Genomic DNA, 18,403 nt, shown 5'->3' with positions numbered 1-18,403 from the left:
TTAAATAATTAATGCAGATAGTCAGGAATGGATCTGTGGCCGTCAGTCCTCACTAGGAGTGATTCTCTCAGAAGTGAAACTCAACTCCTTGTTACTGGAGTTTGTTTTTCTTTCTTTCATTTTTTCTTTTTTCTTTTTTTTTTTTTTTTTTTTTTTTTTTTCATTTAAAAAACCCCCACCTGATTTATCTTGAAAGATTCTAAACTTCTTAAGCAAGCAATAGGGTCTGTGTTGGTAAGTAGGCAGTGTGTATTTCTAGCTTGATGACTTTAATTGTTTGTGCTTGCTTTGTCTGCTGAGCATTTGCTTAACAAGTTTAATATTTAGAAATGTTAAATCTTTGTTTTAGCTGCCTTGTGGTCACATTATGGCTTTTGGTGATTAAGTGTTACGGAGGCAAACACACTTGATAATGTTCTAATTCACACTGTGGAAGGCTGGGTGCCACAGTGCAGGAGGACCTGCTTTGTTCAATTTTCCTGGCGTTAATAAATCACCGTCTCTTAATACATGGCCAAAAAAGCAATGGAAAGGCAGTGAGCATTGCAAAGGAAAAGTCATGGGCGAATTTCTCTATGACTCATTAGTCTGAACGATTTATGTACGAACTTTGAGTGCCGCGATGAATATTAGAGCTTGGGATAACAACTAATTAAAAAAAAAAAAAAAAAAAAAAAAAAAAAAAAAGAAAGAAAAAAAAAAAGAAAAAAAAAAGACATAGTTTTTTTAAAGTGCTTTATTGCTACTTAGCAACTCTTTCAAGAAACAGCATACTTTAAAGGACCGTGGCAGTGTAAAATATGGTAGCGTGACCTAATAGCTCCAAAATAAATAACAGAAAGTCGCTGGCACCATTTTCAGATACACGCTCCATATTTAACACGAGTGGGACAACCCAGTCACGACACGCTTGATCGATGATTATTGCTGTTTGTAACATGATTATTGATTAGGGATCAAAACAGCTAAGGTACGGCTTTGAGGCTAAAATGCCGGGGGGTTCCCCCTGTGCTGGAGCCGAGTGGAAGGAAAGGTAGAGCAAAGGATAACCACAGGAAGCAGCTCTGTGATTGCAGCTCGAACTTTCCATTTTCTTTTGTGTTTGCCAGTAGATTTTAACAGTCAGCGCTCGCAAATTTATGAGACAGCAATAAACAGTTTAGTAGGCTATTATTGCATGATTTTATGTAGACTGGAGTTCAACACCAAATTTAAAATTATTAGTGTAATTATGGAACTACTAAATTACCAAAGCAAAGTATCTGCTCGAAAAGTTGTCCCAAGACAGACTTAATATTTCCAGGGCTCAGATAACACCCTTCAGCAAGAACGGTGTTATTTAATTATTAGCACTTGCATTTACTGACGATTGTAAGATGCGTTAGACGGGTTTTATTAGCAAGACGGAATACAGATGAAAAATATTAATTCATATGTAAAAGTGATTCAGTAAGTGGCATGCAAATAACCTAACTATTGTCTATTTGGACCAGCAATACTGTTTATTTTAGGGGAAAAGAAGCAGCCCAGATTTTTCCTCTCAGTCAATGGCTTTCATGGATGTCGGCTTTTTCGTTGCTGGTTTTTTTTTTTTTTTGTGTGTGTATGTTGTGTTGGTGAATTTTTAATTTTTTTTTTTTAAGCATTTGGGCCCGATCCCGCTTCGCTGAGGTCAATTGTTAGTCTCTAAGTGAGCTTGTGGTGGCAGGATTGGGCCCGGCTAACCGTTTGAATAAAAGCCCAACCACAATACGCCCCGCATTTAAACTGAAATCCTTCCCGAGTTTTATTCAGCAGAGATGAACACCACGACTTGTGTTTAATGTCTGTTCTTGATTAAATGATCCTAAACAAAGGTTTCCCAGAGGAAAATAAAGCAGACATTCATGTAACAAGAGTTAGGAATGACAATATTTCCAAACACTTGGAGACAGAAGGCATAGCTGTCTACAGGGAAAAAAAAAAAAAATAAGGAAAAAAACCCAACCAAAACAACTGCACGCTTTTATTTCTCAGCTCCCCGTGCTCCTCACCCGGGTGGGAATCCACGCTCCTCGCGGGAGCCCGAGCCCGCTCCATCCCCGCCCGCCCCTCTCCGCGCTCTCCCAGCGCGCCCGGCAAGCCATGTATTGCCAATGAAGGAGCAAAATACCTCCCCCTGCACTCCCCGGTAAGGCACTGTTTGTTGCTTGTTTACAGGGAGCCCCGAAACGAAGCCGCTCGGCCGGGGCGGTGGAAGGAGCCGGGAGCGCCTCTGCCCAACCCTGCGCAGCTGGAGGAGGTAAGAGCCGGGCAGCGGCCGCTGCTTTTGCGCCGGTGGCGGCTGTAAGAATGCGATTTGCCTGGTACCTGCATGAGGAACAAGACTGCTGGAATGAGATTTTGTTGTTGTTGCGATAAATATTTAACCTAGCTGGATTTTTTTTTTTTTTTTCTGGATTGGCTCTATTCATCTTCCGTGGGTGGTGAATGCGCGTGTCTGGGCAGACAAAGAAGTGTACGGGACCTGAGTGATCGCCATCCTTATAAAGGCATTGGGGACAGGAAGGATGCAAAGTCATCTGAAGAGCGAAAGAGTTAGAGAATTTCTTTGTCCGTTCTTAGCTCCTTCCGAAATCAAAGGCACAAGGCGAGGGAGAGAGGGTTGGAGCCAGTTCGGTGTTGAATGGCTGCTTATCGCGGCTTGTCTGCTCGCCTCCTCCTCGAGGAGTTCCGCAGCCAGTCCTGGAAACGAGAAGTGCATGTGGGGATGCTAGAAAACCTGATTTTTGTCTGCGCGCATACAACAGAATGTTTCGCGAATAGATTTCGGGTGTTTGTCCGTCCTGGCCTGCTTTGCGCTGAGTGGAGGTCGGTGTCTGGTGGTTCGGAGTTGCTGAAGTCCTTGATGTGCTTGGTCCTCTGGCAGGAGAAAAGAAATGCTTTCCATAGTGACAAATTTTTTTTTATGCCGGCCGTCGAGAGGGGAGGATTACATAGAATTAGCTCAAATTCCTGCTAGATTTACCTGCTCCTTTTTGGATGTTGATGTACAATTAGTGTATTTTACTACCTTTTAAAAGCGGCCATAAATTACAGGACTACAAGGGCTCTTTGTGTTGGCTTAATGAGCTGCTTAAATCTTAACTACAAAAAGGCGCTGCAAATGTCCATTCACGCTTGCGTTCGGAAATTGAAAGCGAAAACACGGTGCGAAGGAACCTTCCTCCGGTGGCATGTACCCACAGCATGGCGGGCAGAGATATTTGGGATTCCTTAGCGGACCCAACGCCGGCAGGCTCAGCTGACTCTGAGCAGAACTTCTCTCGCAAGGGCACAGTCGATAACGCTGCTCTTTTTATCTACTTGGGAATGATCAAAGACCAACTTTATCAGGCGCACGGATGTAGGTAAACAGCTCTGCACCCCAGCAGATTGCAAATCTTTCGAGGTAGCGAGGAAATAAGTACTTATATCGTAGGGGTGATTCCCATTTCATCTCCACATGGGAGAGATAGGCACACCTCTTACCGACTGGCATAAAAGTAAACTTGAAGCACAGTAAAAGTTCTAACTCCAGTTATATTGAAGGTAACTTCAAATAGCATTAATGCTAAGATTGGCTATTAATGCCAGAACGGGCACAAAGGGTCTCCCTTAATGAAGGCACGTTATGAACTCAGATCTGTTTGTTGTTACTGAGGCTGGAATTCAAACTCAGCTCCAAGGCATGTGTATAAAGCACAGAAAAATCAGTAGTACACCTACTGATAAAGTCCACACTTTTTTCTACTAGAAACACTCTTTCGGGTCTCCAAATCGTCAAGGTAAACAACGTTGAGTGTCCAGGAACAGGAACAAAGTAAGAAATGGGGTGGCGAGGGAAGTCTAGCGCCTGCGACTCGCAGCATCATTTGAATTTGCATCTGAAACCTCGTAATCACGCTAATAGAGCAAAGAAAACTTTCTCCAAATTCGGGGGAAGAGAACAATTTTCAGCTGCAGTTCAGGACAGCACAAAGTTGGGCAGACTCCCCCTTCTGCCTTCCCAAAGCACATTCTGTGAAAGGTATTCACACGTCAAGAAGTTACTTTTCTTAAGAATTAATTAGTTTCCCCACTATATACACCAAGTTAATTGTTAAACAGTAGTTTTAGGATTAACTTGACCATAAATACCAATAAAGATGTTCACAGAAACAAGGTTTTGAAGCCAATAGCCACAGCTAGCGTTAAGGCATTTCAGATGACTTATGATTGTGATTTATTGCTTTTGTAGTTTCTATTTGCTCAAGACTGTAACTTCTAAAGCCATCTTTCTACTTTTGACGCAAAGCAGTCAATAACTTTTTACAGCAGCCCCAAGAAAGTCTTGCTTCGCTTTTTTCAACATCTGCTCCATTCCCCATTAATTTCAGTTTCATTGTTGCAGAAGAACTTCTCTGTGCGTTTCCTCTATGGGACGCAAACTCACCAAATTTAAAAGAGCCGAGAATCCACCTCAAGTAAATATCGGCCTTGGTTTACAATAAGTATGAGAGCTGTGGAGTTACCGGGCAAGCTGATAGTTACAGACTCGGGCATGTCGAGAGTGCCTAATGTTCCCTCTTTTCTGGGGCATTTGTAGTTTCCATTCCAGTTCCCAGTGAGGGATAATACATGTATACCCTGGTACTAGCTTAGTCACTTCCATGTGAAAAATTGTGAAGTTTTCTCCTGCTGTAACGTCACGCTGACTTTGCTGCAATGCCACTACTGTACACTGACAGAAATGGGTTTACATTCCAGTGGGCCACTTTTACAATTCAGGAGAGAGTATAATAAGGCTTGTCACTAACAAACCTTACACTAACACTAAAAGTCATCTTTAAAAAGAAATCTCCTTCCATTCTGTTCAATGAAGTGTAGGTGAAACAGTAAGAGGGGATATGTAGTTAGCCTCTTTGAGCTCATGGGAGACGGTGGAAAGATTTGGGCAAGGGTGTGCACAGGATGATGCACCATGCTGGAGCCACAGGACTGAACCAGGAGCACGGTAAAAACGTGAATTATCTGATTTACTTTGACTCCTTCCAGAAAAGTTGTGTGAGTGGAGGGTTTCTTTTGTTTGTTTAGCTTATTGTGTCAATAGCACAAGTTAAACAATCTTACAGGGAAGATGTGATGGGTTCACACACAGGCGAAGCTGCCTGGCTCAGGGGCCACATACAACTTTGGTTTTTTTCTTTTTTCCTTAATTTTTTCCCCTTAGGCAAAGAACTCCCCCTCCCCAATTTTTTTTTTTTTTTTTTTCCTTTTCCAACGCTAGAAACCTATAATTTTGTGCATCACTCAAACTAGCTGTATAGGAAATGCGTAAGCACAGGTTTAACAGCAAGGTCCCAAAAGATTTTGCAAAATTCAGAGGCACGCCAGTGAAGGAAGGTGTATTCTTCATAGTGTGTTACGAGGACAAAAATCAACTAGCCTCTTAGAAGAGACTCTTTTTTGCCTTTGTCAGGTAATTATAGGTCTTTTTAGTTTCTACAGGAGCCCTGATGTAGCGTGTGGGAGTTGAGCAAGCCCTGTACAATGGCAGGGTAGAGGGAGCTGGGGGTGGGGGGAAGGCTGGTGATCGTCCCGTTTAGAAGGGGGCTGGAAATAATAGCATTAAGATTTGGGCTTTCTTCGGGGCTTGCAGAGGACATGCGACGACGTGGAGCAGAGCGCCGGGCCTCGGGAGCCAACGCCGGTTAATTGGGCTAAGTATCAAAGTGCAGGATTCCTCTTACCTTCCAAGGGGTTTTGTGTAAAGAAATATTGGTGTGGGAGGAAAGAGAATCAGACCAACCTCCCCCTATAGTCATCTGCATCTCTTAGATTTTTTTTTTTCTCCTCCCTTAAAACTCTTCTTTAACATATTGGGTTAAGGCTTTAAAAAGCGAAGGCTCGCGCTAAGAAACCCTGTTCCTTCAATGATTCCCTATTTCAAATAAAAGGATTTAAGTTGACGTATGACCACGTGAGCACATAATACAGCGCATTATTGTGGCATTTGGAGTGGAGACCCGGTCTGGCTCCGTCTGCGATTACGCTTTTCCAGTTTCTGTTCAGAGCAAGCACTGCTTTCTATTATTTTTTTTTCCTCCTGCCCCCATCACCGTCCCCACAAGAGCTGGCCATTTCGCTGACAGCTTTCGTTCCTTATGGAAAGGTTATTGTCGAGCCGAGAGGACGAAATGCTTCGTTAGAAAGGATGGATTTTATTTTAAGGTATTTCCGTTGATTGTTCATTTATGTGGTGAGTTATTGCTGTTCGAGGCAAAGGTCAGTAGCAGAGGCTGGAGTGAGTGCGTGTGTGTGCGTGCGGGTGTGTGTGCACCCGGAGCCAGGCTGCTTCCCCCTTTGTTTCAATTTGCTGTGGTAAATATTCAACTCTACCCTTGCAGCGAGCAGAGCAGGCAGAGTTTGCTTCTTTATTTATTTTTCTCCATAGAGATCCCACACTGCTGCTGATGGCCAGCTGCCTCCGCTACAGCCCCTCGATTGCCATTTTACCATTATTTATGACCGGCTGGAGATGGGAAGCCTCTTTTATTGCCGCGTTTGAATATTTTCCCCCCCCCCTTAATTTTATTCTATTATTTTATTTGTGCGTTTGTGTGTGTGTTTGTTTGTTTATTTATGTATTTGGGCGAGTAGGAGAAAGCGATGTGGGGGGCGTGTGATGCTCCTCTGTCGGGGTCGTGCTCGAGTGTGCGGCAGCGGTTGTTGTTTTATGGGTGTTTGTTCGGCCGCTGCCGCTCCGTAAATCGATGACTGTGCGATCGTGCTGCCATTTTATTTATGATGCTTTAGTGGTACTTTGTTTATTGTGCGAGGAGCGCTGCATGAGTGCTCAGCTCTATGGCAAAGCTTCCCCTTCCCAAATGAGCCAAGGCGCTCCTCTTTATTTCTCCGCGGTGAGAAGGAGCTGAACCAAGAGCCAGCCACGGCTTCCAACAATAAATCAGCCTTGAAAATGTGGAGGTTTATTCTGCCTCTCTGAATGGGGATCTGGAAAGAGAGAATTAAAAGGAGAGAAGTGGAAAGTATCTTCCAGGAGAACAGATACTAGCTCTAAATTAATATCCATGCCGTCGCATACATAAATATAGATATATCCATATATATAAATATCTAAGTATTTGTGTATACTTATCAATGCGAACGCATAGATATAAATGTACTTTAAATGACAAAAATGAAAGATTGCTTGGCTATCCAAAGAGGACAAAATGGTAAATGAAACCCTGTTTCCCCGTTCTGCCCCGGCTTTGGGAAAGGTTGGAGCCCCGGGACTCGCTTTCCTCCAGTTTGTTCCATGTCTCTCGCTTATTCCTGTTGAGCCATTTTGTGTCCTGTTCCGCGCTGTTTGTAATTGCTCGTCTTCATAGGGGTCAGAGAGAGGGAGAGAGGGACAAAAGTGAACTATGATGAAAACTCCGCTGAGAGCACCAAAAAAAGAGGTTATTTCCACTCGAAGCTATTCGCGGCCGTTCTGCAGAGACCTTCAGGGTGATGTTTGGGATGGTCTCACTTTTCCCTACTCTTTAAAGCGGCTCTCGAAGCAGAACTGACCCAAATAAATTTTATTTCCCCTTCTCGCCACACTGAAGCACTTCTCTCTCTTCAGCAAGAGAAGGAGAGCTCTTTTGCTCCCATCCGTGTGTCTAAAAGCCAACATTGGCGTTGCCGTATTTTGAAATGAGCCAAAATGTGCCTCAAAAATAAAATCCAAGCTTTAATTGCAGCTAAATTACTTGGCAGTCTTTCCTCTGATTTATGACCCAGTTTGGATGCATATTGACCTAGTTAAAACACTCATAAATAATACAGTCCTGCTCTAGAGTAAAAGAAAGCAAGAAGAGTTCTGGAGGAAAGGAGGATTTCGGCGAGTTCTGTAAATAACTTCAGTCTGTTGAGCAAATAGCAAAGAGTGCGATGCGTCTCTAGCGTTAGAAAATATAAACAACAATTTAGATTGACCACGGCTTGCTTCGATTGTCCAGTCCTTCCCTAATTCAGCTGATATTCCCTTCTAACTCTCTAGCGACTGGGACAAGCACCACTTCCAGGACTGGCCCCCTTCTCCCTCAACTCCCTGCCCTGCTATTTCATCTCTGGGAGCTGCCCCAGAAGCAGCCCTGAATTATGGTGCTGCCTGCTTCCATTTCGGGGCATCCAAGGACAAGGCGCTTTACAAGCATTATTTTATTCGGAAAATAGTAATTCGGGGGAGGTGGGGGGGAGGGAGGGAGGGGAGGGAGTGCCACGGAGTGGGACTCTTCGGGGAGAAAAGGCAGGTCATTTCTGACTCAGAAATCAGCCCCAAACACTGCCCGTCCCCCCTTCCCCCCCGAGCTGAGCCCTATCTCTCTCCGTGGAATGGAGCAGAAAGAAAATATTCGGCCTCTGGGAGGGAAAGGCAGATAAAAGCAGCGGGGATCTGTGCGTTGGGACACTTATCCCGACATCATAGGAGACATAAAAAAAAAATAATCATCTTCTCATGTTTAAAATTACCTCTTTGGGGAGAGGGGGGGGGCGTGGGGAAATGGGACTAATTGGAGAAATCTCGCAAAATACTCTTTGCAGGCAGTCAGATGAATGGAAGAAACGCTTCCATATTCCTATGAACCACTTCGGTTCTCACGATTAAAGTCCTTACATATCCTTTCATTTAAAAAAATCTCCCCCCTCTTCCCTTTCCCCGTTCTTAAATACAGACATTTTGCCAGAAAATCCCGCTGGAGATGGCTCCCAAGCTGAAACGCGCTCTTAGGAAAAACTCGCCCGGCTTTCGGCGGGGCCCCCCAAACCGGCAGGCTCCCCGGTGTCCGCAGGTTTCGGCAGTCCCCATCTTTTCTCTCCCTGTCCAAATCCTCCTCGCCGGTCCGGGGGGCTCCGTCGGGGCGCAGAGCTGCCTCTCTCAGTATTCGGCCGGGCAAGTGGGCGAATGGCAGATCAGCAGTTTCAGAAGAAAGTGTGGGGTTGATTATTGACTAAAAAGACTTTTTTTTTTTTTTTTTTTTCTTCCAAAGCAACATTCACGGGATTGTTTGAAGCAAAACGCAAACGAAGGATTTTTGCCTCTTCTCTCCTCCTACGCTGGCCGCTTCCCCTTTCATGTGGTGCCTTCTCACTTATGCCATAAGGAGCAAGTGTTTTCTGTTTTAGTGCTCTGTTTACAGCTTTGGTGCACGAAGTCATAAATCTTGCATAGCCATAAATGACAAAAACCATTGGTATGCGCAAGAGGCCACCCCAGCCTTATAGTGCTTTTTATTTCTCGCTTCCCCCTCGCTTTGTTTGTGTTTAAAGATGACGCTGGGTTCCCTCGTGCTTTAAACGGACTAGTTATATTTATAACGCCTTAATTAACGAAGTAACGTCAAGTTTACACCTAGATTTTATTCGCAGGCTCCGCTTAGCGCTCGGAGCCCCGAGCCCCGTTACCGCCTGCCAGGCGGGCAGGATCCGCAACTTTGTCTAAGTTCTCGTTCGCACGGTCGCCGCCGCGTTTCTGGTGCGGGAAACCGGGGGGACACCGCCACCCCCAGAGCCCGTGGCGCTGAGGAAAGCGGCCAGCGCCTTCCTCGGCCGTGCCGCGGAGAGAAGGCGAGGGCGAAGCCGTGAGGCAAAGCCGGGCCCGAGTCCACGCGAGGCTGCCACCCACGCGTCCCCACGGGGCGCTGCGGGCACCCCGACCCGTCTGCGCAGCACATGTGCGTGCGTGAGCGCCTCTGTGCCCGTCCCGGGCGCTGGGGATATTTGAGGGGGGCAGGGGGGTGTCTGTGTGTACATCTGTGTGTGTGTGCGCTCACGCATGCATGAGTTAATAATTAGTAACTCTAATGATTTCCAGCGTGGCTCTGAGAGCATTGCCCAGAGCGGGGATCCTGGTGGCCTTCCGTTGGCTCTCCGGACCCAGCCCCGGCTCTGCGGGCTTTGCTCCCCTCCCCGGGGCTCAGCCGTGGCTGCGCGGGGCTCCCGGCCGTGGGGAGCGGCACAGGGGCTATTCTGCAGCTGCCCCCCAAGCCCACCGGTAAGAGGGACAAACTCAAACCCCCACAGCAGCACCCTGGAGGCTGGTGAGAGCGACCCTTTGTGAGCGCCGTTTGTCTTCATTAGCATAATTTTCCTGGACTTCGGTGACGCCCGGGTGCGGGGGGGCCGCACTCCTTCACTGCCGTGCTCCTGCGCTCCCTCCCCAGCCCCCACCCTGCCCCGAGCTTCCCCAGACGGCCGCCTTTCTTTCTTCCTTCCTTTTTTTTTTTTTTTTTTTTAATATTTTCCTATTTTCCTCGCTCCAACTCCCCCCCCCCCCCACCCTCCTCCTTCCCTCTTTCTCCTTCCCTTCCCAGAGCAGCCCTGGGAACCATCCCCGTCCTCCGCGCCCCGCGCAGGGGGAGCACGGTGCGCCGAGGAGCGGCTCGGGGTAGGGTGCGCAGCTGGAAGCGTCAGGGGAGCGGGGCAGGCGGGCGTGCGGAGCCATCCACCCCATCCCGTGCGGGGCAGGACTCGCCCCTCTCGGCCGGGGGGAGCTGAGCCGGTGCCCACCCCGCGGCCGCAGGGACCGGGCTGGGGCAGACAGCCCCTGCTCTCTCTGGGTTGTGTCGCCTCCAAAAAAAAAAAAAAAAAAAAAAGAGAGAGGGAGTGAGAGAGAGAGAGAGAGAGAGAGAGCATGCTGGCTTCCGCCTCAGTCGTCAGAAGTTAAGGTAAGCAGGCCACAAATACGCTGCTATCAGTCGTGAATGGCGGAGTTTATGTCCCAGTGATTTATGACCGTAGACTTAAATGTCGGTTCAAGAAGAGTTCACAAGCTGGGGCTTCCTTCCAGGCAGTGACTGATACCCTTACACTTCGTGTTCAGGCAGCTCTCTCTCCTCTCTTCCCCCCACCCCCCACCTTCCCTCAACTTTGTCTTTATCTTTCAGGAAATCTTTCAGGGGGGCTGCCTGGTTTTTCGTCCTAGAGTCAGAGTTTGGGCCTCGGTTGGGAGTTACAGGGTAAAGATCTGGTGTGCTTGGGAAGGGGGGAAGCGCAGGGAAGGACAGGGTAGGAGAGAGCTGAAGTGGGGAGTGGGGGAAACCAAGCAATTTTCCTGTGCTGTTTCTGGGCTGTCTGGGTGGGGGGAGAGAAGTTGGTAAAGTGCAGAGCCGTGTATTGCACAGACCGAGACGGAGCCGATAAAACAGGCATTGGAAAGATTGGGGGCCCATTTGTGTTTGTAAGACCTGCCTTTTTGTCTTGGAAGGGGAGAGGAGAGCTCTTCCCATCCCAGGCACCGGCTGGGGCGGTGAATCCACCTCCTCTCCCCTTTCCCGTTAGGACGCTGCCGGGATCGTTGTCGCTCTTAATCCCGCTATTCCCACTTTCTCCTGGAATGACCGGGCGCTCCTCAGGTTACCCCCGCTTGCTTCTCTATAACTTTGTAGGAAGTGATTAACTTGGCGAACCCAAACTCGGGATCTGATTTTTTTTTTTTTTTTTTTTTTTTTTTTTTTTTTTTTTACTTGCTGGCAGACAGCCGAAGCTCCAATAATATTTTGCCTTCCAAGTAAAGTTGCCTATTGTCTGCAGGCCGGCAGCTATGGGAGCAGAGCACCCCGCGCCCTCGCTCCGCGCTGCCCGTCCTGCCAGCGCCACAAAACTTCGCAGCGGCCGAAGGAAGGTGAAATATTTGGTGTCGCGGTCATGAAAGGCGGGTGCCTTTGTGAAATCACCGCTGGCTGATTGTTTCCTCCTTCTCCTCTGGTAGCGGTGTCTATGGTCTCTCTTTCAAAGGAATTGAGAAAAATCACACCAGGCCTCGATAGCACAGGCAAGGAGAGGCGAGGAGCTGGAAATTGTGTATGTGCCTCAGATCTCCACTGGCTTATTAGCTTAATAGCAACCAAAGAGCTTGATTAGTGCAATAACAGGGAAACCGCCCTGCCGTAGGTGTGTTACCTTCATTTTGTTACGATCTAACAAAGGGAATACTGTTTTCTAAGAACTTGTATAACTTGAAAGGCGTAGAATGAGCTCGTTTGGTGCTTGTGTTGTGTAAGGCTTTTCGCCCTAAGCATTTGTCCTCGTTAGATGTTTTTGGGGGAAAATACCCAGCTGCTGAAGTACAGGGAAAGTGGTAAAAGGAAGGAGGCCCTTCTGATCTGAAAAGACCTGGTTATTTGCCAGCAAGGGGTTAGGAGGATGGTGAGAAACACACTTCAGTTTCTGAGAACAATGTGAGTGCGAGTGGAAACACCTCCTAGATCGGAGGTTATGCACAGGTCTCCTCTCTCATTAATACGGGCGATTCTTTAATGGGTTATTTTCAGGCAGGTGACGAGTAGACTTTAATTTGGGCGGGGGGCGTGGGGGGATCCCAGAAATAAAGGAGGATGGGTAACACAAAAACAAAAAAAAAAGAAAAAAAAAAGGAGGGGGGGGGGGAAGGGATTCGCCCGGGCAGGAGAAGCATTCTCTGAGTTTGTGTCCACCCTCTCCCCAGCCAAGTGACCCTCATACATCAAATTACATAGCAGTTTCCAAGACAGAACCTATTATCGCTAAGTTGGAAGGAAAGTTCAAGCCGTGGTCATGGAGATGAACGCTGGTTTTTCAGGTTTCTGGTGTGTTTTTTTCGCCCAATCCATCATGTTTTAACAGGTAGGATCTGGCTGATTCCACGAAAAGTTAGCGTCTTGAAAATAACTGCTGAAAAAAACAAACCAACAACCGCCCCTGCCGGCCCCTCTGGAGGGGCTGTGAGCGGCGCCGGGCGCAGCTGGGGCCGGACCCACTCGCGGGTGGGAGGCGGGCTCGGGGGCTCCGTGGAGCCGCGCTCCAGCACCGAGCGGGAGCCGCTGCGGGCGGCGGGCGGGGCTCGCCCGGGCAGAAACCGCTGGTGCCAGGGTGCGCGACCTGGGCGGCTCGGGGCGGTGCGCGGGCACGGAGGGGAGAAGGTGCTGGCTTGGTTTATTTTCCTATCGAGCTTTTCATAGACAAGCCAAAATCCATCACTTGGGGTCGGGGTGTTTAAATATCCCTGCCTAGGAAACCTTTCCACCCTGCTCCTGCCCCCTGCCACACGTAGACAGGAACCATCTCATATATTTCTTTGAAGTTGTATGAGGAGCCGTAACCAGGAGAGAAAGGCTAAAAATAAAACAACGCTGGTTAAAGCAGAGGGTTTGATCTTAGAGTTGGACTGAAGTAATAGCCCAGCCCCTTTGCATTACCAATTCCTCGATCACCCTTATCTCAGAGACCGGTATTAAAACAGCCTCTTGGTGATAAACGATCAACCCGCTTGCTCTGTTCCTTAACAAGAAAGAAATAATAATAAAAAAACAAACCTAGAAAGCCTCTATCCCGGTGCAGCAAAGCACATATTTGTAGCTGCCAGTAAATCCAGGCAGCTTTTATATCGAAATGCTCCACGCCTGAGGCCAAGTCATGCTGCTAAATATTGCTGACCACTTTTTCTTTTATGGCTTTCATGTCACTTAGCTATTGAAAGTAAGATGGATTTGTACCATTTCTTCACCCTGCTCTGCTCTCCCCACACCCCAGGTCTGCCCGGAGAGGCCATTGGAGGAAGAGCGCCACGTGACAGAGGGGTGCCAATGTTATTCTCCAAGGGTGTCAAGACCCTGTCAGTTTGCGAAATAAATATTGGGAAACAACGAAATGCAAAAAGCGACCTACTACGACAGCTCTGCAATCTATGGTGCCTACCCCTACCAAGGAGCAAATGGTTTCACTTATAATGCGAGTCAGCAGCAATATCCTCCATCTTCATCACTTGTGGAAACTGAGTACCACCGCCCCGCGTGCTCCCTCCAGTCCCCCGGCAGCTCTGTGTCCCACCACAAGGCCAATGACATCAGTGAGAGTTGCATGAGGACCCTCCCCAGCCAGACTCTCCAGCCCCCCAGCCTCGCTGACCCACAGGCTCCACCGCAGCCGCCTCCAGCCCAGCAGTCACAGCCTCCACCTCCGACCTCCACCTCACCATCTCAAAATGCCAGCAGCAACCCTGCCCCGGCCAACCCCACCAAGAGCCCAGCTCTTAACTCACCCACCGTTTCCAAACAGATATTCCCATGGATGAAAGAGTCTCGGCAAAACACAAAGCAGAAAAACAGCAGTTCCAGTTCAGGTATGAAACGTGCTCCCCCTCTCCCTGGGTACTCCTGGGCTGACTGTGCATCCCGTGGGGAGGAGGGCCACCTTATCCATCTTCACTTCAGGGAGGGGAGGGTGGGGGCTTTTTTACCCTCTGAGCTGACCCCATGAAACTTTAGGAAAGGGCTTGCCATCACTCAGCTTATTCACTGAGGGGAGCTCGGTGAAAAACACACCCCATACAAAACTTTCCCAGTCTTGCAGAAGGGATCTGAACTGACTTTGCTTCCTAGTGGCAGAACCACTTGTGCCCTCCAGCATCTATCACATTTCTTAGGTAATCCCCCCTTCAGTAAATCATGTCAGTGTGGAGCAGCCCAGGCCTTAAGCCAGAGGCTTGTCCCGAGTACTTTGTTGGCATGGTGCTGTTAGATTAATAAGACAGTGACCTATCTCTGCTGAAGTGTAACGGGAATAAAATAGCTCATAATCATGTGCAGGCAGGATCAATGCCCTGCATGCAGTCAGAACCTCTTCCTATTTTAATAAGCTGATTGGCAAAGTTACAAGCCTGGTAAACAAAAATCATTCAGGAGTGCTATAAACTTCAGCCCATAAAACATTATTTGAGGGTTGGAAGTGTATATCAACACTTTTATTACTCAAGGAAACCCAAACTGATAACACCAGTGCTAGCTCCAAAGCCCAGAAGTCAGATTATTCTGACTTCTTCCTCTTTTTTGCTTAAATGTGCCTTGGAAATAGAGTTCAAAACTTTAGCAAATGTTTTGCTGGTCTGCTTTTTTAAAGCTGTGGTAAGACTGCTGTTTTCAACCTTCCATATCATGTATTTATTTAATTAAAAAGCAGTGAGATTCAGATATATCTCCATGCCTATATGCAAGCCTAGCTACTGTATGTTCTGCTTTATACATATTATACCTCCCCATCACTACCATATGTTCATGCTATATACCAGACATGATAAAAAAATCTACTATACTGATAATTCTGTATTTCTATGTTAAAATTTTTGTGTTGTAGGTATCTAGCTTTCAGGCATTTGTAGCTGATGTGTATATATATATATATATATATATATATGGAGAACAGCTATTTTTTGAAGACTCTGATTCCACTATGTAGCCACGGGTTCAGTTTCAGCGCTTCTAAACCTCACTGTGTTTCCCTGAACCTTCCTTGCTCCTCTTTACCAAGCTGGAGCTAGGTTGGATGCTGTCATTCTTAGGGGAAGCGAGTGCAGTCACACAGTGACACTAATGAGGTCAAGGCACTCTTTCGAGGCTTGGAGCTTGGCACAACTGAGCTCATGCCTTGGGGAGTACTCGTTGCACGCATGGGCATCCATCTCGCCTTTGGGAGCTGAAGTCCCCAGGTGCTGGTGTTGTTGGCCATTTTCTCATGTTGCCATGTGTAGGTTTGCCATGCTGATTGTGTTCTTTGTGTGATTTACATAGGTGAGAGTTGTGCTGGTGATAAAAGCCCTCCAGGGCAAGCCTCCTCTAAGCGAGCCCGTACAGCTTACACAAGTGCCCAGCTGGTAGAACTGGAAAAGGAGTTCCACTTCAATAGGTACCTTTGCAGGCCACGAAGGGTAGAAATGGCTAATTTGCTCAATCTCACAGAAAGACAGATCAAAATCTGGTTTCAAAACCGCAGAATGAAATACAAAAAGGATCAAAAGGGAAAGGGTATGATGACCTCTTCAGGAGGACAGTCCCCAAGCAGAAGCCCCGTCCCTCCAGCTGCTGGGGGATACCTAAACTCTATGCATTCTTTAGTAAACAGTGTCCCCTATGAATCCCAGTCGCCTCCACCATTTAACAAGCCTCATCAAAACACCTATGGCATCCCTGCATCGTATACTGCTCCTCTTAATAATTGCCCACCTCCTCAAAAGAGATACACGGGGACAGCAGCTGTGACGCCTGAATATGATACTCATCCTCTTCAAGGCAACGGTTATGGGAATCCACACATACAGGGAAGCCCCGTCTATGTAGGGGGCAACTACGTGGAGACCATGACCAATTCTGGGCCTTCCATCTTTGGTCTAACTCATCTCCCTCATCCTCCCTCTGCCAACATGGACTACAGCGGGGCTGGGCCAATGGCCAACAATCACCACCATGGACCTTGTGATCCACATCCAACATACACAGACCTTACCGCTCACCATCCTTCTCAGGGAAGAATTCAGGAAGCGCCCAAACTCACTCATCTGTAAGAGACAGGAGTCACTAAGAGGAACAGCAAGCCCCCGAGTTTTGGAAAGTACTCATCCCTTCCCTTCTCTCTCCTCCCCCCCAACATGTGCCCTCCCCTTCCCTTCTCGTTTCTTTTGTTCGTTTTGGTTTGTTTTGTTTCCTTTCGTAAAAGCGTTTTCTAGTTTATGTGACGTAGCAATATTTGTTGCTTGAATTGCTCTATAGTTTCACTAGTGGATATTTATCTTCTTGAACTGTAGCCTTGTGTCTCACTTTGGGAGTATGCAGAGGCTTTATACTTTACCTTCTACACTTTTATCAAAACAGGGTATATGAACAAATTTTCTATAAAAGGAATTCTTAAATGTGAATTTGTTCGTACATGATTGATCCCACGGGGAAGCAATTTTTTTTATTGCACTTCTTTTAAATAGCAAGAAAGACATCAAAAGCGCTTGGACAGGGACTTCCTGGACAATTATTGATACGTGTAAGTCTTTCAATGTGTGTATGCTGGTGAACATTCAGATTTATTTATATTTTTTTTTTCGCAAACATTGAATAATCTAAGTGTTTAAAATTTTATTTATCCCCATTTGTTCATATTTATATATATATAAAAAAATCTGTACCCTGAGTATTCAGGAGGCCATATATTAGATGGCATATCGGCACGTGTTAGAAATATCATTTGAAAGGAAACTATTAACTCCTTTTATTAAAAATAGTGATAATAATGATGATGACGATGCAATAAAATCTGGGAAAAAAGATCGCGGTTTGAATACTTTACGCTTGTAACATCCAGCTAGGTAAAAAGTGTGTGAAGCTGAAAAGGCTAGATTTGTTTTGAAAGTTATACATTCCTTGCTGCTCACGTTCTGGAAAAAAAAAATAAAGTTTTTATTCTGAATAATAAAGAGTTAAGGACATGTTCTTCTCAGCGCAGGGGAATGGAGAGCCCTTCATGACGTGGGGAGCTAGGAAACTCGTCTGTAAACTTACACGAGGGTCTGCTCACCCGAAGGGCCCCGCGATGCCTTTTCAGCATTTCATAGGCAGGAAGAGAGATTTTTTCTTTTCCCTTCTCTCTCTCCCTTTCCTTTTTTTTTTTTTTTTTTTTTTTTGTTTTTTTTTTTTTTGTTTTTTTTTTTTTTTGTTTTCCCCTTTCTTCCAGCAGGGTTTCAGGGCCCGCGGCCGCCTCCTCCTCCCGCAGCCGCTGCGCGGTGCCCGGCGGGCGCGGATCGCCCCCTCCCCGCGGGGTGCGCAGGGGCTCGGCCGCGGGGCAGCGCCGGGGGTGTACGAGCGTGCGTGGGAGGCGCGGGCGGCGGCGCCCAGGATGAGGGCACAAAGCCCCGCGTGGGTGCGGGCGCGGGGGCCTCGCTGCGCGGGGCTGAGCCGGGCGGGGAGGGCTGCGGGCCCCGCCGGCCCCGGGAGCAGCGCGGGCAGCGGGCTCCGGGTGCGCCGGGGCTGGGTGCGCGCACCGCTGCTCCTGCCTCTCGCCAGCCCCGCCGCTTTCCCCTTTGCCTTTAAGAAGCGGGTTTTACCTTTCCCTGTTTTTCCCTGAATTATTATTTTTTAAAAAATATTTTAATGGGGTTGATTTCATCTCTGTTGAGCCGCCTTTCCTCTCACGGCGGCCTGAAGGTGTGGGGGAGGGGAGCGCTGTGCTCCGTTTCTTCCCGCGGGGGGGTGTGGATGTGTGTGCGGGTGTGTGTTTGTGTCGGGGGGCGAGGGGGGCACACGGTACTGTAGAAGGGCGACGGTCCCGGCCCCAAACCGGCACACGTAGGGGTCCCCGGTCCGAATCGGCTCGAGGTAGAATGGAGAAACACGCAAGCTTGTGCTTAAATCCTATTTTTCTTCCTTTCAGGCAAAATGTCCGTAATTTTTAGATTGAAACTCGAAAGATAAATCAAAACGGACCTTAATAGACTAGGTAAAATATACCCCTGCACGTTTATAAAGACATATTCCTGCGCTGTGTAGGTAATAACGCACGCTGTTCACCATCTGTATCTTTTAGAGCACAGAAAAAAAATGTCGCCATTTTGGTCTCA

The 18,403-nt window shown here is 47.5% G+C and overlaps 1 protein-coding gene and 1 long non-coding RNA gene across 7 annotated transcripts; one reads left to right on the top strand and one right to left on the bottom strand.

Annotated features, from left to right (window-relative positions):
- Positions 1-149: 149 nt before the first annotated feature.
- HOXA3 (homeobox A3) lies at positions 150-17,263 on the top strand. Of its 6 annotated transcripts, none has more exons than XM_063153498.1 (4): positions 150-234; positions 2,200-2,281; positions 13,561-14,149; positions 15,594-17,263. In XM_063153498.1, exons 3-4 carry the CDS (start codon positions 13,678-13,680, stop codon positions 16,361-16,363), a joined length of 1,242 nt encoding a protein of 413 aa, XP_063009568.1. In that variant the 5' UTR covers positions 150-234; positions 2,200-2,281; positions 13,561-13,677; the 3' UTR covers positions 16,364-17,263. The 6 variants fall into 6 exon arrangements, with proteins under 6 accessions (XP_063009568.1, XP_063009565.1, XP_063009582.1 ...); XM_063153507.1 differs by lacking the exons at positions 150-234; positions 2,200-2,281 and adding exons at positions 11,521-11,674; positions 12,497-12,654; XM_063153488.1 differs by lacking the exons at positions 150-234; positions 2,200-2,281 and adding exons at positions 11,521-11,853; positions 12,497-12,654.
- Positions 6,202-9,186, bottom strand: LOC134416930 (uncharacterized). Its single transcript, XR_010027472.1, has 2 exons — positions 8,729-9,186; positions 6,202-7,014 (listed from the first exon to the last, which is right to left on the bottom strand). It is a non-coding gene; the product is annotated as an uncharacterized LOC134416930 (long non-coding RNA).
- Positions 17,264-18,403: the final 1,140 nt, after the last annotated feature.

Source organism: Melospiza melodia, chromosome 1 (genome assembly GCF_035770615.1).
Source record: "Melospiza melodia melodia isolate bMelMel2 chromosome 1, bMelMel2.pri, whole genome shotgun sequence".
In the NCBI taxonomy this organism is placed as follows: Eukaryota; Metazoa; Chordata; class Aves; order Passeriformes; family Passerellidae; genus Melospiza; species Melospiza melodia.
This window is presented reverse-complemented; position numbering and strand designations above follow the sequence as displayed.